The sequence below is a fragment of the Petaurus breviceps genome, unplaced genomic scaffold (assembly GCF_028583685.1).
Source record: "Petaurus breviceps papuanus isolate PSGF00001 unplaced genomic scaffold, PetGlider_PUasm1.0 90775, whole genome shotgun sequence".
Taxonomy (NCBI): Eukaryota; Metazoa; Chordata; class Mammalia; order Diprotodontia; family Petauridae; genus Petaurus; species Petaurus breviceps.
Genome location: NW_027187342.1, coordinates 3,814,458 through 3,837,853, shown reverse-complemented (window position 1 = coordinate 3,837,853; position 23,396 = coordinate 3,814,458). Strand labels below are relative to the sequence as shown.

Below are 23,396 nucleotides of genomic sequence, written 5' to 3'. Positions count from 1 at the left end.
GGGGGGGGGGGGGGGGGGGGGGGGGGGGGGGGGGGGGGGGCGCGAGGTGGGAAGAACAATGTGCTGCTGAATTTGGTGACATTTTAGGAATAATAAACATGCACTATTAATATCATAGTAATGTAATTTATAATATGCATGTAATATATGGTATCACCTATAATAATATGTATAATATATATTGATATAACACTTAAGATTTGCAAAGTATTTGATCCTCACAACAACCCTGGGTAGTTGCCATTATTATCTGTTCTGTAGATCAGAAAAACCAAGGCTCAGAAACTTGAGAAAGGTTAAGTGACTTGTCCAGGGACATACAGCTAGTAAGTAGTAACTGAGGCATAATTCTAACCCAGGTCTTCTAGACTCAAGGTCCAGTACTACATCAGCCTCCCTCTCCTTTATGCACTCATGCATCTGTCTGGAAGTTAAAACCCAGCTATATGAGAGCTCTGTGCTCAAGGCATGTGATGGTTATGCTCCCCCAGATAGAAAAAAACATTATTACATATTTAGAAGGTTGATGTACTAAAATAGGAACTCTGGTGTTTTGCAAGACGCAGTAGGCACTCTTAGAGATGGTATTGAGGCTCTAGAAGTATTTCTTCCCTCTAGAATATTAAATGTGATTGTTATTTAGTTGTGCCCACATCTTTGTGATCCCATTTGGGGTTTTCTTGACAGAGATACTGGAGTGTTTTGCCATTTCCTTCTGCTCATTTTACAGATGAGGAAACTGAGGCAAACAGTGACTTGCCCAGGGTAATACAGCTAGAAAGGGTCTGAGGCTGGATTTGAACTCCTATCTTCCTGAGTCCTGACCCTGTGCTCTATCCACTGTGCTCCCTAGCTCCCCCCCCCTTAACTGATTATGTCAGCATAAAAAGTTACTCTTTATTTAAAAGCATAGTTTTTCCTTCTGAAAACAGGTTCTTTGGTTCTAAAAACTTCCTCAGTTCAACTCTTTCTCTGGAGAAGTAATGAGTAACCCCACAGAGGTCCCAGACCATCACTTAGGAATCTTTTCTATATAGACCAAGTCCAGAAGTGTTTGAAGTCCAGAATAGTTTGGGAAATTATAATATGCAGGATTTTGCTATTTTCTGGCAACAAGAAGATAAAATGGTTTAAAAACAAAGATCTGGCCAAATATTAATTATCCTGTGCTATTTCTCTTGAATGATGTCATGAAAATTTCTTCATGAAATTTAATCTGTCTTTAAATAATTGATTCACTTTAGAGATTCAAGATGGTACAGCAGTTAGAGCTTGGGATAAGTTTAATAAGACTGTGATCCTGACCCAGAGGTGGGCAACCTGTGGCCTTCTAGGTCCCTGGGTCTTTTGACCAAGTCAGATTCTTTTATTAAGGGGATTTGTTCTGTGAAGTTTGGATTCAGTCAAAGGGCACTGCTTGAGGACCTAGAGGGCCACATGTGGCCTCAAGGCCATGCATTCTTGCCTTAACCTATGTGACCTTAGGCTAGTCCCTTACATCCATCATTAGAGGTAACATTTGTACTGCTTGTACATTATAAGATTGTTGAATTGAGTGAACATATTGTTAAAACATTCTACAAATTATCAAGTGCTATGTAAATTTTAACTGCGCAGAAATTACTACTGCTAGATCATTTATCTTTAGAGAAATTTGTGATTTGTTACTGGCTGTTCAAAGATTAAGTGGAAGAGCTCATTTCAAATGTTCTGTGATTCCACTTTATGTATGTGGGTATTAAAGGAAAGCTGCTTTCTAATTTGGCTTAGAACATCTTGCAGTATATGGTGTGGGCCTGGGAATCGGGAAGCCCTATATTCAAATCTCATTTCTGCCACTTCTTAGCTCTGTAACTGGGCAAATCACTTAACACACCTGAACCTCAGTATCCTTATCTGTAAAACAGGGATCATACTGTGTTCTTACATTACCTCTCCAGGCAGTGGTGAGGCTGGAGTCAGCTTTGCAATGTCAGCTGCTATTAAAACTCTAATCTCAGTTTTATCTTCTGAAAACCTGGCAGAGGTGAGGGAGGTGGGGAAACAGTTCAGACTGCATGACCTCTAAGGTTCTTTCCAGATCTAACATTCTATAACTGTGAATTATGAATTTTAACCAAGTTGTTCTTGACATCTTAACAGAATTTGCACATTGTAAGATTTATGGCGAAGGTGGAATAGTAACTGATTATTTTTAACTTACAGCAAGAGTAATAACAACTTTAATGACCACACAGGATCTTATGGGTAAGCACTCTCCTCTCGCCTTTCCCCAGTACACACTTAACCTTTGATTCCATAAGATAATCACTCTGTAATCCAGACTGGGGTGGGAAGGAGTGTTGAGGGGGTTGGTGTTTGTTTTGGCTGCATGGGAACAACTCTCTCAGGTGTTCATTAGCTCTTGTGAGTTTGTTGTATATTTTAGAAATTAGTAAACAGGGACAGCTTTTCCTTGGTCTTAAGTAGTTGCTACTTGTGCTGTGAATTTTGATTAGTTCTTGTATTAAAAAGCAAGACTGTGCCCCCAGCTACAGATAAAACCATTTGTAAAATGAAAGGATTTGGGGGCAGCTAGGTGGCACAGTGAATAGAGCACCTGCCCTAGAGTCAGGAGGACCTGAGTTCAAATCCAGCCTCAGACACTTAACACAAAAAACTAGCTTTGTGACCCTGGGCAAGTCACCTAACCCCAATTGCCCTAACTTCCCCCCTCCAAAAAGCAAAAAAAAAAAAAAAAATTTCCTAGAGTATCTCCCAGGTCCATTCCAGCTCTGAATCTGGTAAGTCTCATAGGTATCCTCCTCCTCTTCCTTAGGGCAAAAAGAAGTGAATGAGAGCTTGATGGGCTATCCAGTATTTTCTCTTCCTCCCTCCTCCTCACACTGGGTGTGTTAGCTATATGTGTAGCTATATATGTGTAACTATATGTGTAGCATATAGAGAAGATCAGAGAACCTAGATGTGAATCTCAGATCTCTGTTCCTTACTTTAACCTTGGCCAAGTAACTTAACTTCTTTACCTGAGATGAAGGTTTTAAAGGCACCTGCACCCTCTAAAGATAAACAATCAGAGTAACTGAATACTCCTTAAGCTTCCACATTTGAAAACAGAAATCTTTTCAACTTCAGATATTGTCATATTTGTTTTGAAAATTTGTGGTCATGAATTGTATCCAGGTTGGGTCTGGTGGCTATTTCAACCAGAGTGGCTGATTTTGTGATGGCTCAACCATCACAGCATGTCTTCATTTTCTTTTCCCTGGGTATATGCAAATTTGGTCTAATACGTGATTTTGTCTTCCATTTAAAAGAGAACTGTTCATATTTAACATTTTAAAAAATTTCATTGTATTTCAGTTCTTGTCCGTTTCCTGATCATGCTGGCTTTAAACATATGGGTAACAGCTACAATACTTCGCTATCGGAAAACAGCTACAAAGGATGAATAACAGAGCATCCCCAGAATGAAATATAACTCAGACTGGACCAAAAGAGAATTAATTTATTTTCTCCAGTGTGACTGAAGCAAGGTCATTTGGATGTTAAAATCAGTATGATAATGAAAGTGTGGCAACCTAAACATCTAAACACATTTTCCAACCTGTCATCTCGAAGCTAGATAGTATGCACTGCTTCCATTTTTCCTGTGGGTGAGCCGAGTTGTATGTCAGATTTCAGACTGTTAAGAGCCAGAAGGGATGTTATTGATCAGCTAGTCCAAATCTGTCTTTTACAGAGAAACTGAGGCACAAAGCCTCAGATCTAAGATAGTGACTTGACTCCTCAGCTAATATTCTTTCCATCATAAGCACTTAGCCTCAAATTATTTTGTCATTAAAAATCTCACTGTGCCTTGTTCATTTCCTAAAGGATGATGAGATTATGCTTTCAATTACATGTGGCAATTCCATTATGGTGCCTGGTTTCATATTTGAAAGAACACTTAAGACAATTATCTTGACTGAATTTTGAAACTTAATATAGCTGGGCAATACCCGCTGAAAAATACATGTTCATAAGATTTAGGCAGAAGGGACTTTCCATTTTACAGTCTAGAAAAGGTCATTGATATAACCAAAGATAAAAAATAAAGAGTTTATTGATTCCATAGTGTAAGGAAGCTCAGGAGAGGATAAATGACTGGCCAAAGAGGTAGAATCAGTATTAGAACACAGGTCATACTAAGTCACAGGTTAATGATTGGTTCAAGGATTTGAACATGAGCTTTCTACTATATCCACTATGCTACTACTTTGGCATAATTCCCATATATTCTTATATACCTTTCCTTCTTATTTGACCCTATAATTTAGTAAAATAGGTGAGAATGAAGCATTAACTTTTCTCATTGCTTGTTTGCATGCAAATTTGGTTTAAAAAGTTTTAAATTTAATTAGCATGTAAAATAAACATTCCTATTTTGAACACTGGCTGGTTTAAAACTCTCATGAATGTCGGGGTGGGGAGAGCGGTCAGAACATACATCTCAAAAGTCTGCATGGGTACTAACTTAATGGACATTAAATGAATTTGTGACAAAATTTTATCACTCAGTGGATCAAATCCTTAGGTAGCTTGCTGCCCTTAGGTAGCTTGTCTCCTTAAGAAAATATTTGAGGTTTTCCAGCATAGCAGGGCATGTCAAAGCTTGCTTATTATCACTGGCAAATCTTTGGGAATCCAAGTCATGATGAAGCACTTCAGGAAGACTTGAGTGGAATTACATAGCTGGTAGCTTTTAAACTGCTTAAATAGTTGTCAGCCCTTTCAGAATAGTATGATGAGACCAAAAAGAGAAAATATTCTATATCTCAACAGACATTTGTGAAATGGCATTCTTATTCTGCCCTTAATTAAATCATCATGTTATTACCACTTGCATTAAAAACCACTTCTCCCATGCAGGCAAATTGTACATATTTTGCAATCACAAAGCAGTAAATGAGTGAGTCCTTCCTTCTAGCTAGATTTCCATAGTAAAAGTCAAAGATGACTTTAGTCAGCAAAAGGAATAAAGAGTTGGTCTAGGGCAGTAAGATGGTGGGGTGGGAGCTTAAGGCAACTATTAAAACTCAAAATAACAGACATATCCAACCCCCCCAAACACCTACCAGAAATGGATAGGAAGGAGAAAAAAAATACACTGAAAATTATGGAATCTCAGATCTGGAACTTGAAAAGATCTCAGAGTTCCTTCATTTTACAGTTGAGGAAACTGAGGTCCACTAGTTGTGATTTGCTCAGAGTCACATGAGTACGGTGTCAAAGGCAGAACTCCGGTCCTCTTAGCTCTAAAGGCAGTGCTTTCCAGCATACTGTGAAAACACAGTGCTGAATAAATGATACTAAAACACAGTGTTCCAAAAGTCTTACTGCATTTTTAAGCTATCAAAGTTACAAAGCAAGTAAATACTTTTATCAAAATCACCCTGTGAATTCTGTGATCTGAGTGAGGAACCCAGGGTCCAGAGGCAAAATGATTTGCTTATACTCACACAACTGGAAAGAGGAATAATTAGGGTGTCGGCCTAAATTTAGTTACTACAGAATTGATGCCTGTGGAGATGTCGTTGCTGCCTTTGTAATTTTAAGGAAAGAACCACTTGAATCCAAATTAAGAAATTAATGGGATCCCTGTATTAGTTTCTGATCAAGCTCCTTTCCCCCATCCCCATTAATTTCATGTATGAATTATTTCTAGTATATCTTAAATTTATCAGAGAAGACAAGATAAAAACCCCACCAAAATGCTTGGTCATGAAGAGGAGCTCTTGACTGAAAATCTGATTTATATTTTTCCATGACTCCCAGGCAACAGTCCCAAATTTGATTACCTAAGGCAGAAGCATGTCTGCCACACCCATCTTTCACTGAAGGAAAATTCCTGTGGTAAGCTTTAAGAAGTTGAAGCATTCCAGAACTGTATTTTCACAGGAAAAGTATGAAAATGCATACTTCTCAATTCCTTTTATTTAATTTTCTTTTCAAAAGCAGGCATAGGATACAATCACAATGCTACAAAGATGTGACAAAAATTTCCAAAAGTATAATCCAGGGGCTATGATTCTTTTTTGGGTTTTTTTTTTGTGGGGTTTTTTTTTTTTTTGGTGTTTAAAAGGGGGGAAAAGGCATCTATCAAGTATCTGTGTAATGATTATGTAACCTGTGCATTTCATAATCCATTCAAAACCATTCCAAATAAAATTTATAGATTTAGGGGCAGAAGAGAGACAAGCCTAAACTTCCTAGCATTGTATCTTAGTGCTTCTCCAGAGTGCTTTACAAAATATTCTACAGTATCCTCACAACACAACTGGGGAATTAGGGAGGCCCAAAAAGTCTGCAAAAATTCCAAGGCAAGAGTAAGGAGCCAAAAGCTTGTATCCAAACGAATTTACAAATTCAGATATACTCGGCTTTGCTCTGATCACTGGACCAGTGCACCTTGGACATGAAAAATGTTTATAGAATCTAATGTTTAAGCAAGTATCAACAGTAAATCAATGCACTGTTTATAACCATCTCCATTTTCCTACAAAGGATAGCAGAAGACTTGATTATCAATAGCAGTATTCTTTCCTAAAATGTAATTTGGCTATACATTTTATTGTTAAAGATTTTTAGTGAAGTATAGGGTCATAAAAATTAAGTCACTGAAGAGTACTATGGCTCAGCTTTTATAATATAGGCTACCCTTTATTTTATTTTTTATTGATATACCTTCCTATAATCATCATTTGACTTCAGGTCCCTGTACCTTCTGATGGATAAAAGAAATGCTTATTTGATGTGTACTTTAAATTTGCACTAATATCACTTACACTACAGATAATGGTATGATTCCTCTTCCACCTGGCATTTCCTTATTCCTATGTCCATAGGAAATATTTGTGTCTATAACAGGTTCTGCCTGAGGAAATAAAACAGGCATTATAGATAAGCTATTTTTGAACTTAAAAATATTTTAATCTGAATAGTGTAAAATGGAATAATCCATAGAATGTTTAATTTGGGGACTTGTCAAGACAGTAGGAAAATGGAGATTGGCACAATTAAGTATCCATGCCAAGGGAATGTCATTTGCTGAAGAGATTGCATTTGGATAGGTACGTACATGCACAGAGCATGATTTAAGGTTACAAAGGGGGAAATGGCAAATTCTTACCTGAAGCTGGAATAACAATGAGGCCAGAAAATTTTCATTGTTTGAAATGGGAAAACAACTTTATAAATCTTGACTGTCAATAAAATGAAATGTAGAAAATCTCCATGGGAGAGAATTTTTTTTTCTTAGCAAATTATCTAATTTTGAGAAACTTCACATTTTCCCCATATAGAAGAGATGCCATGATTCTTCATTCTCTCAATTATTTATATCTTCTAAAATTTACTTTTTTAACACCCACTTTTGCCTTCTATATTCAAATATTTCAATTACCATGTGTAAACTTAAAACTATTTCACCTTAAAACAGTTTATTTAAAAATATATATATTTATATATTCTCTCCAATTCAGAATAATAGGATAGAACTTCCCACAATGTAACAAAATCTTTATATAAAATATTTATGCATTCAGTCTCATTTAAACAAGTCTAATGAATGGAAATAGTTACTCTTATATAAATTTTATATATTTTTTCACACTTTAAAAAACATGCTGTGCTTTAAAACTAGATTGCAACAAACCAATATTTGAAAATGAAATGGCATGCACATTCTAGTTTTAAGGGTCCACAGCCAACATGAAAGAGTGCAGATTCAATAAATCAATTTTGTTAAAGGTGAAAGGAAGGGGGCAGGAGGAGATAAGAGAGAGAGAATTTAGTTTTCATACACTGATGGGCCAAAGTCCACTCTTCAGCTTCCCATGATAGTGTTTTATAATTGTGGTCCTAATTTTCCAAACATTTCTATGTTGTCCCTAGAGAAAGGAACAATGAAATGTCTACTTCCTTCATTGAAATGTTAGATGATATTTTAATTATCACACACTCTCTATAGTTATAGATAGATATAGATATGCAAACTATATCTATCTATAGATATAGAGACCGACCAGTTAGAGGTTACATAATTTCTTTACTCTTGATATCTTTAACATTGTAGCATACTGTAGTTGTACAGAACATGCAATTTTCTGGGATGGTGATGAATACAACATGAATGAGCCCACAAAATTCTATTTTTATACAAAATTGAATTTAAAAAATAAATCCAATTTAGTGCTTCTAGGCCTCATCTTCCCAGGTTATCAGTTCTCGTTAGCACATAACTGAAATAATACACACAGCCATATCCTTGAGAACAGTATAGAAAAATTGAAGATATATATATATCTACAGTATGTTTTAGTTCTTTTCAAAGTTTGTGATAACTCTTGAATACTTGTATTGTGTGAAAATGTAAAAGATAGTCAGAGATGACCCTCCCCCCCTCCCCCACAAAAACAAAACAAAACTGAGCCAGGATACAAACAAGGCAAAACAAAGCTTCATAGCACTTAATGAGAGTAATACAAAGTCACTGAATAATACTGAGGTTTGTAAAAAGGGCTGGATGAAAAATTACCAGTACACATTGAAGTTATCTTAGTTCTCATACTATCAATTATTGTTCCTGGTAACCAATGCTTTCCTGCCAAAAAAACAAAACCCATTCACTATACATTCAAAATAGGCTGACATTGCTATAACTATTATGTGTAAAAATAGTGCTCTATTTTTTTTCCACAAAGCAAATTTGTATTCTAAGAGCTGGTAAACATTTTTTTTTCCTTTATCATTTTAAATACATAGAGTGGGTTGAGACTCAGGGGTAGGGGGAGGTGGAAATAAAGGACTTAAATTAAGGCATTCAAATGGCAAAGTAGGGTTGTCCATCATGAAGCAATATTAAACTGATATGATTAATTTCAAAGTTTTCATTACATTAACTGCTCAAACACATTGACATGCAGCTTTTTTTGGATATATAGAATGAATAATATCAACTTCAACATTATGGCTTTATACAAGTGCATAGTTGCAACTGCAATAAGTAATGGTATCTAATCAATGTGTATAAAAAATAAAGTGGAAAGTCTTAAAAATCCTCTTGCAGTATTACAGTACTATATATATACACACACAGTATAATGGTCACTTCTTAAGGATTCAGTCTATACCACTATGGTAGAATCTTTCCCAATCCTCAATTCTTCTGGTAACCTTAATATGCTGGTGAAATCTCTCCAGTGAAGCTGAAAGATAATCGCTTTTATTTCAATTCTTCTCAGTCCTCTTGTGAAATGTAGTGTCATCCAACAGAGTTTTGTAGAACAAGACTTTGAAGAGGGGTATCCCTAACAGTATCTTTATTCTGTTACCAAGACTCTTGGTTTAATCAGTCACCTTAAAAGATCTGAGGAAACCTCTCCAAGATTACTGATTTATACTGCAACCCCCAAAAAAGTAAACCACTGATTTATACATACGTATATGTATGTATGTGTGTGTGTATATACATATATACATATATATAGCGATCTTTCAAGAAAATATAGCTTCTTTCTTTCATTTAATAAATTTGGGGATATCACATTTCAGTCTTGTTCATAACAGGCAGAAAATGATCACCATGGATAGTGACTGCATTCACAGAAGGCAGTTAGCTGAGGGGAAAAAAAAAATTGTCATTGTCAGAAGCTACCTTATCAAACTAGAGTTATCTCCAAATTCTTTCCAAGCCAAATTAATTTAAAAGATATTCTGACACATCACTGTATGTATACCTTCTTAAAAAAAAAATTATACCTTACCATCAGTGGGCATAGTTACTAAGCCCTAGTGGGACTATAATTTTCATAAACCCCACTTAATGCTAATGTTACAAGTTACATAGTAGAGTATGCCATGACTGATGTGGAAGCAACAATTTGAGGGCTTGCAAAATTAAATCTATTCTGGCAACACAAGCTGTATTACTATTAACTAATAAATATTAAAATATATTTCAAAATAAACAAGAGCATATTGCAATTTTATCCAGTATAATTTTGACAATTATATGGTTACAGTGAAATAAGCACTAATTCTTCCAAACTGGGTAGTAGCTGAAAAGATAACATGTTAAGATTATTATCTCTTATACAAACATAGCAGTGATTATTTGAATTACTTTATATTTACACGTCAGCAATCAGGACAATCGGCATTATTGCTTGAATTATTCTCCAAGTACAAAACTATAAAACAAGCCAGCAAACACTTCACACCACTACAATAAGCCAAGTCAGAAAAGGGTACTTCACACCATTGTCAAGAAATGGAAAGCTCTTGCAGTTTCAACTTTGCAAGTCTGAAGAAAAGGGGACAGGGAGAACATGCTATTTTCACAGATGAACTCAATAGCAAATAAAAGAAAACAATTTTACTTTCCCCTTCAAAGCAACTTGAAATGGACAGGAGTTCTTGAATTGCCTTTTATTATAATTTTTTAGCAACTGTACTCCAAAGTTGCCATTCCAAGTACATTAAAATTTGTCAAATACATCTGTACATATTACTTGACTTTTAAAAGGTACAACTGGAATGTTTTCTGAAATTTAACTTTTAAAAATTAACTTTTAAATAACATTTTAAAATACGTGGGAAAAAAAGACTAGGGAACATAAAAGCCCAAATCCAAACCACATGCTCTAGGCAGAAAGGAAAGCATCCATTTCTCATTTGAATTACCCCATTCATTTCTTCAGAAATCAAAAACATCGTCATCATCATCACCATCATCAATATCATCAAATGACCAATCCCAGTCCTTAAATGCCAAATCAAGCAATCTGCAATAGGAGGTTTATATATTTACACTTGGCTACACTCTGCATTTTAACGATTCCATTATAAAAATCATATATGGCACTCTTGTAAACATTTTCTTTAACACAACTTCCTTATCAATCACAATTTAAAATATGGATATAAGTCATAGAGACTTATTAGGTAGAAATCTTTGGTTATTAAAAGAAAAAAACCTGCAACTTTCCAAGAGGCAATTAGTCTTTATGTTCAATTCTGGGCCCAATTCATTGTTCATCTGCAGTATCTGCCCAAGGTACAGATACATAGTCTGATGGACAGGCTCTATGACTTGTCCATTCAACTGCATATCATAGTCCATCCTGTCTCCTTCAACAAAGTGCTCCCTCTGTCTTCCCCACTCTATCGCTTATTTTCAATCTCCCTACTGTCTCTTTCCCTATTGCCTACAAACATGCCCATGTCTTCCTTATTCTCAAAAAACTTTCATTTGATCCTTCTATCCTAAGCTTTTGTAAAGGCCATCTACAGCAGATGTCTCTCTCCATTCTCTCCTTAGACTCTTAATCTCTTACAATCTGGTTTCCAACTTTCTCATTCCACCAAAATTACCACCGATCTCTTGCCAAAGGCAATGGCCTTTTCTCAATCCTCATTCTTCTTGAACTCTCTACAGCCTTTGGCACAGTTGATCACTCTCTTCTCCATGATACTCTCTTCCCTCTAGGTTTTCAGACTTCTGGTTTTCCCTCTATCAGATGGCTCCTCTTCAGTCTTCTCTGCTGGATGTTCATCCAGATCATGCAATCTTCCTCTTTACTACTTCATCTGGTAATCTCATCAGCAACCATAGATTTAATTATCAAATCTATGTTGACAATTCTCAAATCAACCTATCGTGCGCTAATCTCTCTGCTGACCTCCAATCTTGAATCTCTAGCTGCCTTTCAGACATGTCAAACTGGATTTCCAGTAATATATTTCAGCACTCAAAACATCCAAAACAGAACGCATTATCTTTCCCTTTAACTTCCCCATTACTGCAGATAGTAACACCATCCTCCCAGTCCCTCAGGCTCCAAACTAGATTATTCTTCACTTTTCACTCTCTCACCCTCCAATATCTAATCTGTTGCCAAGGTCTGCTATAAATTTTACCTTTGCAAATCTCAAATATAACCCCTTCTCTCCTCTGACACTGCTAACACTGGTGCAAGCCCTTACCACCTCACACCTGAATTACTGCAATAGCCTGCTGGTGGGTCTGCCTTACTCAAGTCTCCCCTCATTCTAATCCATCTTCCATTCGACCACTAGAATGATTTTACTAAAGCACAGGTCTGATCTAGAGGAAACTTCAGTGGCTCTCTATTGCCTCCAGGATCAAATACAAAATCCTCTATTTAGTATTCGAAGCCCTTTTCCTGCCACATGCTCTTCAATCCAGTTACATTAGCCTCCTGGCACTTCCACAAAGAAGACACTCTCTCCCTTGGCTCCAGGCATCTTCTCTGGCTATCCCCCATGCCTGGAATACTCTCCCTCCTCATCTGCTAATTGGATTCCTTTAAGTTTCAACTAAAATTCCATTTTTCTATAGGAAGCCCTTCTTAATCTCCCTTAATTCTAGTGCCTTCTCTCTTTTAATTATTAATTGTTTGTACATATTGCTTACTGACTCCTCCATTACATTATGACATCCATTGGGACAGATACTGTCATTTGTCTCTTTTTGTATCTAGTAGGCACTTAATATTTATTGACCAACTGATATTTTGGATAGTAGCCTTTTACCAATCAAATCAAATGACATAACATATGTAAACCTCTGAAAACCTTAAAGCACTATATAAATACTATTGTTTTGTTTTTCCCACTTATGTACCAAACTCTTCAGAATGATTATAGGTCTCACTTTAGAGATTATGCAGTATTCTGGGAGTTGATAGAATCAGTACAATGTCAATAACAAACAGGAACTTCTTGACTTCTTCATCCATAGGAATCCCTCTTTAATTTAGCATCAGCTCCGGATGTCTTTCCTAACTGACAGTGGTGAACACCTCTGGTGAACATATATTTGCTCTGTTTATCCCTTGCTTGAAATTATTGATTAGAATGTTGAATAAGGCTATCTCTGTTCTTGTGTATATTTCAAGCAATCTTACATAATTTTGACACATGCATGGGAAACACCTTGTCTGAAGTGACATTTAACTCCTCCCAAGGAATCAAATGCTCTTTTATAGTCAACAAACAACAAGCACAGTTGATTCTTGCATTCTCTACACCTTTCCATCAACTATGTGATGGGAAAGATACAGTCTACTAACAGAATATTGAGTAAGAAAGTCTGCTCGTTCTCTCCCAATACTTAAATTCAAGAACATCCTTAATGTGTGTATACATTATCCTCAATTTTATACAGGCATGTAGGTCAACAGTTATTTTTATTTCCTTTGTTGTTTCTTATTGTACTGTGGACAGAGGTGTTTCCCCCCCCATCTTTTGAATTTTTCCTGCTTTTAAATATCTTGATCACTAAATACCCACAAAACTATGTCAATATCAGCATGCATCTCTTCTGTGGATAGTTCGCTTAGTCCAAGTGCTTTTCCCATTTTCATTTTCTTCAGTGCAATTTTCAATTCTTCTATAAGCACATCTGGGAATGGGATATTAGAGTCTAAATGTGGTAGTTCATCATACTTGATGGTAAAAAGTTTGTTTCAAAAATTTCTTCTAACATTTTCCATGTTTTTTTCTTGTTGTCCTACTTCCTTAAGCTAAATGCTTTTGAGAATACTTTGCTTAGCTGAATCTACACCAAACTTTTTCTTTTCTACCCTGAACTGCTTCTTGCTTTTCAATAGGAAATACTATTTGTAATCTTGTACTATTCTTCTTCATAATATCTTGACAGATGAATTTATATTCTAAAACAGTATTGATTCTGGATGCCATCTCTCTCCACTTGACAAGTAAGCCAAGAGTTTATGCCTCCTAAAATAATTTTTTCTCTCTTCTTGTCTCTGTTATGACAACTGATTCTCTAATAATAAATTAATTCTTTTACTTAGAGATGTATCAGAGATTACCTACAAATATAACTGAATTAAAGTGATAAAGACTCAGATGCTATAAAGCATAAAAACAATAGTACATAAATTCCATAAAATCCAAAATAATATTTTTTGAAGATATGAAGAATTCTAAATGAAAGATCTTTTCTATATTTTGAGAAATTTTTATCAGCTATCTATTAATTTTATGGGTAAGTTTTGATGGTTAGTTTTAATCTACATGCAGCACTGTACAAAAAGATCCCTACTACTTACTGTTATGACAAAATGTACAAAAAAAAGTCAATGAAGAATAATTCGAAGGGGAGGGCCAGAACTAAAAAAAAAAAAAATTAACAAAATTTTTAAATATTATATAGCTTCTGCAGGTTTTTTCTTCCAAAGAAAGCATTCATAAATTAATAAACCCCAAAAGAGTACTATATAGCAAGAAAAAAAGCACAGTTCATGTTGACACAATGATTCATTCTAAAAATGCTGCTGCCACTGGAATCTTTGTTGAGACAAAACTGTTCTCACTGTCCTCAAAAGTTACATGTAATCTCAGGCTTTTCTTGTGTACTATTGTTTATTTGGTGGCCTTCACACCTTAATCCACATAATAAAGATCTATATTCTATTATATTTAAATTAGGAACTCTGTTGTGTAATCTGTATATGAACTTGATATCAGATTGATGAACTGGTTCCTTTGCTCCAGATAGCTCTTCTTTTATGACAAATCGGAAGAACACTTTAGCTTACACAGCGATAATTGCTGGTACTTATAGAGTACTTTTGAGCTTACAAAATACAAAACAGCTTACAAAATATAGGTGATCTAAATTGATTATTACCTCACTGAATAATTAAATGGATCCTGTTTTTAAAAACAGTCAAAATAGTATTTATAAATTCTGTCTTCAACAATTTAAACATCAAATTATAAGAATTGACTGAAAAAACCCCACTTGTGTTCACATTTTCTACCATACAAATATATTTGAATACATGACTCATATTTGTTAAATAAATGTATAGCATGTTCATACAAGTCAATATATGTGATATAAGGCTGACAAGTTTCTGGGATTTGATATTCAAGGTTTCATTAGAATTCTGAACTCAAGGAGAAAAATGGGATGTAGTAGGATTAATTTTAATAATGGTATTATATAAAATTCCATTAAATCATTTGAGAAAATTAGTTTTGATGTTGTTGAATTTTTAAAATTTACCTTGGTTTGCTTGGAGGAAGCTGTCGACTTGGCCGTCTAATAGACTGGTTGGGCTGTACCTTCATAGAAGTTCTAGGAGATGACCGAGCAAAAGGATCTGGCGCTGGGGGTTTTTTGGGTATCTTTTTTACTAACCGACTGACCCATTTCTGCTGGTCTTCTGTAGAATTAGCTAATAACAGCAGATTCTTTGCCGATGAAATGTCATAGTATACTGAAATAAAACATTTCAAACAATAACAGTATTTTTAATCATGAATGGTACATGCCTCTCCCACATACCTAGATTTATTCTAATAATCTAACAGCTGGCTTCTCTACTCTCTCCTTCCTAAGGTATCTTTCATACTACTGCCATGAAAATCTTTTTAATGCATAAATCCAATTATGTTATTCCACTAATTAAAAAATGATTACCGCCCCCACCTTTTTTTTAACTGTCGGCTGGGCACAGCTGAAGTTCCTTTCTCTGATATTTAAGGCCCTGTATATGATAGGCAGTACAATACCTTTTCATTACTTACTCTCTTCTTTGTACCACCCCCCATAACCCTGCCCACCCCCATTCCCGCCCCCAGCCATGTTCTCTGCACTCTAGTCAAACTGATTTTCTGCATTCCCCCTCTCCTTAAATGCACCATGATCTCCAGTCTTCATGACATTTTTTGTTTATGCTAGTGTTATGCTACTCCTGGAAAACTTTCCTTCTATTTCCTGTTGAATTTCTAACAGATTAACAGTCATTTCTAACAGCTTAACGGTAAACCTAAATTCCACTTCTTTGGGAAGCCTTCCATGATTCCCTTGGTTAGCAATAGCCTTTACTCTGGGAGTCACAACACTGTTTTGCACCTCTCTAATACACTTTGTATGCAATACTGTGTAGTACTGTTACTTTGAATGTCTTTCCCCCTTACTAGTCTCTAAGCTCTAGGAAAGATTATCTAACTTTTTATCTCCCTCAAAGCCTAAAATACCACTCTTTTAAAGATAATATTCACTATAATAAATATTCAGGGGGAATGGATGTTTCTGTTTATCCATATTCTCATTAAAAACTCATCAATGATTTATATCTAATTTCTACAGAACACAATTTGTTTCTTAGAGATGGGTAGCATGAATATATTTAGTTTCACTATTTACCTTTGCAAGGTGCTATGATTTCCTCCTTTTTGTCCATGTGGTCTTTATGGCACTTGATATGGCAGCGGCGGCACTCAAGAGCAGGTGGAGGTTTAAACATGTGCCAAAGCGGCTTCATACAGGCCTCACAGTTAGTTGGGAAATGATAAAGAGTAGGAATAAATTCATGTCCTTTGTGGCAAATGCAGTTGGACTTCTCTCCAACAGGTTCCACAGGAAATTCTTGTTCTTTTTTGCTTTCACCTTCATTAGCATACAGGATCTAGATATATCAAAAGAGACCCACATGTCATTTCTAGATAAAAGTTACCCACAATAAAAAAACTACCTTTGGACAGGACAAGTAAAAATTTTATCAGCATAAAATATGGAATAAGAAATCACAACTTAAAGCCAAAACATGTAATTCTGTCATATTATAGTAAATATTACTTAGGGGGAGGAAAAACCATTAAATCTTTACCAATCTTTAATCTGTTCAAACCTCAATAAAAGAAGTCTTCACACTTCAGCCGCTCCCTGTTTTCCTCTTGTCTTTCATTTTGGATTTTTAAAAGACTATGTTTTAGAAATTTCAACAGAAGATGAGGCAACAAAGGTATTTCAATCGAAACCTCTTAATAGCTCACTATTCCACTTAGAAAAAGTTTTAAGTTTTGGAGAAATGATGATCAATAAATATTTACTGGTGCTACTTGTTTCATTCTTAAATGTTACTGTAATTATGCTATAACTTGGGTTTACAAACAGAAACGTAGGTAAAAATAAATCTACTGATAAAGAAAAATAAAAACCTGACAACTGAACAGGCAATATTCTTAAGAGATAAGAAACAGTAAGTTCTTTTACAGCAGAGAGTATGTCTTGAAATTCCAAACTCTCATTAGAAATGAAAAAGCAAAATAGTTTTGAAATCTGTTGTCAACGCATAACAGATCCTAGTATGTCTAAAGGACCTGAGAACATCTCTGAAAATGGTTCACAAACTCTCTAAGTAGGAAGCAGAAAAAGCAAAGACAGTGAAAGGTTTGATCACAGGAACCTTTCATGGTATATCCTGAGGAGGAGAGGTCAAAAGAAGCTACATGTTACCTGGAATATCCTTGGAATCTCTTTGGAATCAGCTCTATAAACATCTGTCTGTGTGACTGGCCGAACATGGAACAACTTGCTGAAATAGATGTTAAGTAAAGGAATAAAATTTCAGAAAAGGATAAAATTATGTCAGTTATTTCAAGAGGCATATTAAATTAAATTAACTTCATATACTGTACAAGATTAGAATACATAGCACTTCACATAATTTAAACACCATTGCTTGAGATTTTTAGAAATTCTTCTCCTAAATTCTAAATTTCTATACTTCCTTGGTAATTCAGTTTAGCTTCAAATAAAATACATTTTTAAAAATACAAAATAAAAATAAATCTTAAACAATTAAAAAAAAACTAAAGCCTAATAGATTAATAAATAAAATACATTAATAAAGCCTTAGACCATGTACTATCAATTGTTTGAATAATGTCCCAAAGGTATAAAAAAACAACAATGGCTACATTCCTCAATGCATATTCTTAAATGTGATACTGGCATCAATTTCTTCAATGAATAGGAAAACATATATCAACTACTCAAAAAAACCCACCTTAACTTAATATGTAAAATAAAAAAATTTATATTTACTAACCATCCTGTGTTAAAATACTTACTCTATATCTAATACCATGTAAGGATTAGACTGTTCTTTATCTTGTTCACTATCATAGAAAAGAATCTTCTTGCTGCTTACAATCACATACTGTTAAGAGAAAAATAGCTGAATATTAAGGTTCATGTTATTATAGCTTTTGTTTCAACTACTCTTTTTTGCAAGTAAATAAAATTCTTTTACAGCAATAAAAATCAATGCTAGCACACAAAATAAAATGGAATTAAAAGGATGTACTTAAGGGACTTTAGTAAAAATGTTATTATTTAAAGCAACAGTTAATTATTTTTACTTGAAATACGTTTAAAAAGGATAATCTCATAATATGATAAAGATGCTTCTAAAATAAGATGGGGTTTTAGAGTAGAATATTCACAAACTCCAAATCACTGAAACTAGAATAAAAATGAAGGGAATGTTCGATAATCTTCAGATATGCTTTCTATCTGAAATTGACTAAACAGCACTGTTGTTTCTTGAGCACTGAAGTTAATTCACAGCTACTGTGATTCAAATAATGAGAACCTATAAACGTTATAATCAGATCTAATAGTGGTAAATATGACATGGGAAAGAAATAATGTAAAGTTAAGTTTTTGCTCACATTTTATTTTCTTGTTCTACCAAATAAAGTAACAAAATAAAATTGAAATTCCAAACTCTCATTAGAAATGAAAAAGATGAAATAGTTTTTAAAATTTGTTGTCAATGAGTAACAGATTCTAGTATGTCTGAAGAACCTGAGAACATCTCTAAAAATGGCTAACAAACTCTGAGTAGGAAGCAGAAAAAGCAGACAGTAAAAAGTTTTAAAACAGGCACCTTGCATGGTATATCCTGCGGAGGAGAGGGCAAGAAAAATCTATATTCTCAAATAAAAGCCCATATAAGTTTCATATGGAGGATTTTGTTCAATGATCTCCTAATCTAAAAAGATTTAAGCTAATTTGGTATGTTCAATAACTGTCGTCCCTTTTTTGCAGCAGTCACTGTACAATCCCATTCACTACAACCCCATTCTGCAATCAACACAAATATTTTTTCTGATTAGCAGCTAATATATGAAGTTTCTTATATATCTGCATAAGTAATATGTCACTTCCAAGATCTGGACCAAAAATGGACCATAGTTAAAGCAGGATCCAAAGATTATGTAAAATGTGCAAAAGACCAATAAACTATTTATGGGAAAATAATGCTACCACTTCTAACCATATAGTACTAAATTACCTTTTTAACCCATCCAAACTTCTTAGTGTTGTTTCGTACAGGCAATGAAAGCCATCCCTCTAATCTTGATTCTGCACACAAACAAAGGATTATAACTCAAACAACAATTATTTTCTAGGTTTTGTGGGTACATGATTTACATCAAGATATTATGAAGCCATATTAATCTGTTCCTCAATGTTTATCGCTGCAGTTATCTATAATCCACAAATATTATAGTAAGCAAATGCAATTTTTTCAAAAAGAGTATTACAATGAAAACAGACTTGCATCTTACAGTACTTTTACTCAAGCAAAAAGTCCCATTGATAGGAATTATCTAAAACATGCATTTGTGATCTTGGAAGGCAATAGTGATGAACTAGCTACTCTAGTTGTATTTTGATGGTATATCTCCTTAAGAAACTATCATGTTGGAAATATCTGACTTCAATTATAATAGAAATTTCCTTTGAAGACAATGCACCTTTTAAAGTTGAAACATTTATAAGCAGAAAAGTAGAAAACACTGGACTTTTAGAATGTTTACATGAAAATTAAAAAGGAAAGTTAAAAATTACAAATGAAATGCTGTTACAACATAGGACAAAAATCTCATTATAAATCAAGTTGATACACTTATCTTAAATAATACTTAATAACAGACAAAATTCCAGTTCAATAGCAGAATTTGGATAATACCTTGTAATTCATTGGATTTTGTCTGTATTTCCAAAGGTGCCATTCATAATCCTTTTTTTTAATGGGAAATGATATTAGTATAGAGATTTCATAGAATATAGCACCTAGATGCAGTTCTAAAAGGAAATACTATCATAGAAATCAAGATATAGTTTTAATTCTCTGATATTATTATAACCTAGTCATTTACTGAAACAAAGAGACTACCTCACCAGATAACCTTTTGATTCCAGGATTTAATGTAAGATTAGTAATGTCTTACTTAAAATCAAAGCTGGTACTTTAATGACATTCTCTTATGGTTTCTCCTGATGATTATCTTTGTAAGAGATGAGGACAAAGAAATAACCTATTATAAGAAAATGAAAGAGTAAATATGTTCCACTGCAGTTATTTCACTTTATAATCTTCATTTAAAATGACATATAAACTTCAGGTAGTCCTACCTAGCAAACTGGAAAGGTTTCTAGTACAGCCTAGTGATAGAATGTGTGTCTTTTAATTAAGGACCAGCACAGTTATGTTAAGAAAGGCTGATGAACAGAGAATTAAAACCATTAGTTGAGGAAAGTTTTTCTTCACCAGGGCAACTCATCAAACTAACTACCAAGACATATGATGCATGTGTGGATAGAATATACACAGGGATATAATTACAGAATTTTAAAATACAAAAATGTTTACCTATTATCTCCCCACTGAGGTTGTAAGCTATTTTAGAACTCAGATATTAATTTTCATATTCTTCACAGTACCCAGTTCCACTATGCTGAAGGTATAAGCATACTGAATACGCTTATTTTTTTTGTTGATGAGAAAATGAAAAAATGAAAAAAAAACTATATCTTTAAACCATGATAAAACTTTAACATTCACATTCATTTGCCTGAAAATAGCTCACAGCAGAGAAATCCTAAGAGCTCTGAAGCAGCCATGCCATTTTCCTACTTCTTTTGCATAATCAAGATAATTCAGTTTCCGCATTGTAGCAAGTTGGTAAAATAATCAAGTTTTAAAATTTATTTTAAAATTAATGGGTTAGAAAAATATTTAGATAACAATTCTCTGCGCATGTAGCATTTTTACTAGGTCTAATGAAAGCCTTAAGAGTTAGTGGATATAGCAATATAATGTTATGAAAACTTTTCAAAAGAGACGAAGTTAGAAGAGGGGGGAAAACAATCCATGAGTGAAATGGTTTTCAGGATGTCACCTGTACTATCAGGTTCCGAAGAAATGGGTGCACAAGATAAGGATTCTTCCTCTGAGTCAGAATCAGAGTCGAGAAGCATGTGAGAACTGGAAGGCTTAGTAGCAATATTGAGAGAGGTAGAAGAACGTTGATAGGTGAAAGACATGGATTCCATAGTACGTGACTGAGTGATATGGACTAAATACCCAACATAAAAGAATGGAAAGTGCAAAAAAAAAAAATTTAACAGAAAAATTAGATATAGAATAGCTTTTAAAAAATTAGTTACTACATTATATGATGCACTATCAAAACAAATGTGAAAATTAGTTTTCTTTTTTAAAACATTATCAGAAGTAAAAAATAAAATAAAATAAAATAAAATAAAAGGTGAAGAATGGTAGAACCAAGATACACGTTTTCCCATATATAAATTTACTGGCATTTACACCTATCTGGAAAAAAAAAATCTGTCACAGGCCTTGAGCTAATCGTTTATATGATTTTGATTCTGGGTCAGAAGCTTTTTTATAAAAATAATTAAAAGTGCTGAAAACAAACCTGTACCTGGGAACCCATCATCTGTCTCAGCATCCCCTGGTCCACTGCCTATACTGGAACTATCCAGACCAATGTGTAAAGCTTGGAGCTGTGATCGAAGCTGTTCAATATCACTGTCTTTACTGTCTAGTGTCATTTGCAGTTCAATTCGAATTTGGCTTTCTTCAGCTATTTGCTGTAAAAGAAAAAAATTTTTTTTTTGCTTAAAGTTAAACGCGGTATATGCCAAAAGAGTGTGTGTGTGTGTGTGTGTGTGTGTGTGTGTGTGTGGACTCACTCCACCAATATAAAGTAACAACTTGTCCCTAACTTAGTAAATAATGGCTCCACAGGAGAAAGTGAGGCTGGTGAATCTACGCAACTCTCCTTTACTTACATCCAACTCATCTGCACACCATGGCATCACCTCCCTGATGTCATGGTCCTCTCTGATAACAATGGACAAACAACAAAAGAATGCCTGCAGTACACAGGTTAACTCACTTGGCCAGTATCTTAGAGCAAGTAAATAGAGAGGGAGACAGAAATGAGATCTGAACTCAGTATTCCATTCACTATGACTCACTCACTTGCCTCTAGGTATGATATGTAACTCATCAAATCAGTCTACTTATTCTTCAAGTAACATTTTTCTGAAACAAGCTAGCAATGAAAAACAAAATACACAAAAATTTTAAAGTGCCATCTAGTCACCATAAAAGTTCCCCCCCCCCCAAAAAAAAAGGATTCTTACAGCTTGCATTTCATTCAATTCTTTCTGATATTTGATCATCTGTTGAGTTAACTTTTCACGTTCTGATTTAAGTTCCATATGTAGTTTTCTGTTCTCTTTCTCTTTCCTTCTTACATCTGTGTCAGCACCACGCCTGGGAGGTTCTTTTCGATTCATAATCTCAGCCAATTTATTCACAGCCTAGAAGAAACAAAAAATAAAAATGTTTACTAACTGTTGTTTTCCCTACATCCCACCACTTGCCATGATGCAAATACCTGTGACCACATAATAGGTCACAAAATACTACCTAGAACTTTTTAATAAGATGCCCCTTTTCTTTGGTCACTTTAAATACAGGAACTTGTAAATACCAGTCACATTCATTTACTCTCTATTACCTCCCAACCAAAACCCTATTGCTGTTCCTTAGACTTTTCTAAGAGTTCTAGAGTTAACTGTTTGAAGACAGGACTGGTTCGATTTGCCTTCTTGCCTTTTCAATTCTTAAGCTCTCAAATAGTTCTACAACAGAAAAATCTCCACTTTCCTTCATGAAAGAGGAAGTTTTGTCAGAAACTCCTTAGCACTATCAATAGTTTAAAAAAAAACTAAGTGAAATAAGTTTCATTATGTAAATTGAGTCATTCAACAACTGAACTGCTCTGAAGCAAGTCACCTAACAACTCAAGACTTAAGATTTTCTCCTCTAAAAAATGATGATGAAGGTTAAGATGACTCTATAAAGTTCCAGATTTAAATCTTCTTTGAAAAACAGTTTCTTTGAAATACTAACACAATTCCCACAGGCTGGCTGAAGTCATTATATAAATTCTCATAAAACAGAAAAAGTTAAATATGAGTTTCCAAAAAAACCTAAAACAAAAACAAAAAAAAATCTTAGGCATAGGAAGAGGATAGCAACAATTAAATATAGCTACATCATAAATAGCATATTGGAAATATAACCTCTACACCAAACTGAGCCTTTATTAATTAAAAGCTTACAAAAAATAGGAATAGAACCTTCATCCCCCACCAAAAAAAAAATTTCAGAACCTCATGC

The 23,396-nt window shown here is 34.4% G+C and overlaps 2 protein-coding genes across 8 annotated transcripts in view; one reads left to right on the top strand and one right to left on the bottom strand.

Annotated features, from left to right (window-relative positions):
- Window positions 1-4,433, top strand: part of SLC66A3 (solute carrier family 66 member 3) — a 29,745-nt gene extending 25,312 nt beyond the window's left edge. Inside the window, exons 6-7 of one of the 2 annotated variants that reach the window (XM_069068914.1) lie at window positions 2,206-2,247; window positions 3,361-4,433. In XM_069068914.1, the coding sequence (XP_068925015.1) occupies window positions 2,206-2,247; window positions 3,361-3,452 (134 nt within the window). In that variant the 3' untranslated portion in view covers window positions 3,453-4,433. The remainder of the gene's footprint in view (window positions 1-2,205; window positions 2,248-3,360) is intronic. The other variant, XM_069068915.1, reaches the window with a different exon arrangement.
- Window positions 4,434-5,955: 1,522 nt separating this feature from the next.
- ROCK2 (Rho associated coiled-coil containing protein kinase 2) overlaps window positions 5,956-23,396 on the bottom strand; it is a 182,768-nt gene continuing 165,327 nt past the window's right edge. Inside the window, exons 25-33 of one of the 6 annotated variants that reach the window (XR_011164608.1) lie at window positions 22,352-22,531; window positions 21,619-21,793; window positions 19,185-19,255; window positions 17,956-18,044; window positions 17,339-17,417; window positions 16,247-16,508; window positions 15,101-15,314; window positions 10,723-13,465; window positions 5,956-9,656 (exon numbers count right to left, since the gene is read on the bottom strand). Coding sequence is in view for 4 of the 6 variants with exons in the window: in XM_069068910.1 (XP_068925011.1) it covers window positions 14,166-14,199; window positions 15,101-15,314; window positions 16,247-16,508; window positions 17,339-17,417; window positions 17,956-18,044; window positions 19,185-19,255; window positions 21,619-21,793; window positions 22,352-22,531 (1,104 nt within the window). In the remaining 2 variants the exon portion in view is untranslated. Of the gene's footprint in view, window positions 9,657-10,722; window positions 13,466-14,138; window positions 14,200-15,100; window positions 15,315-16,246; window positions 16,509-17,338; window positions 17,418-17,955; window positions 18,045-19,184; window positions 19,256-19,275; window positions 21,256-21,618; window positions 21,794-22,351; window positions 22,532-23,396 lie in introns of those variants that run through there. The other 5 variants (XR_011164609.1, XM_069068910.1, XM_069068911.1 and 2 more) reach the window with 5 other exon arrangements.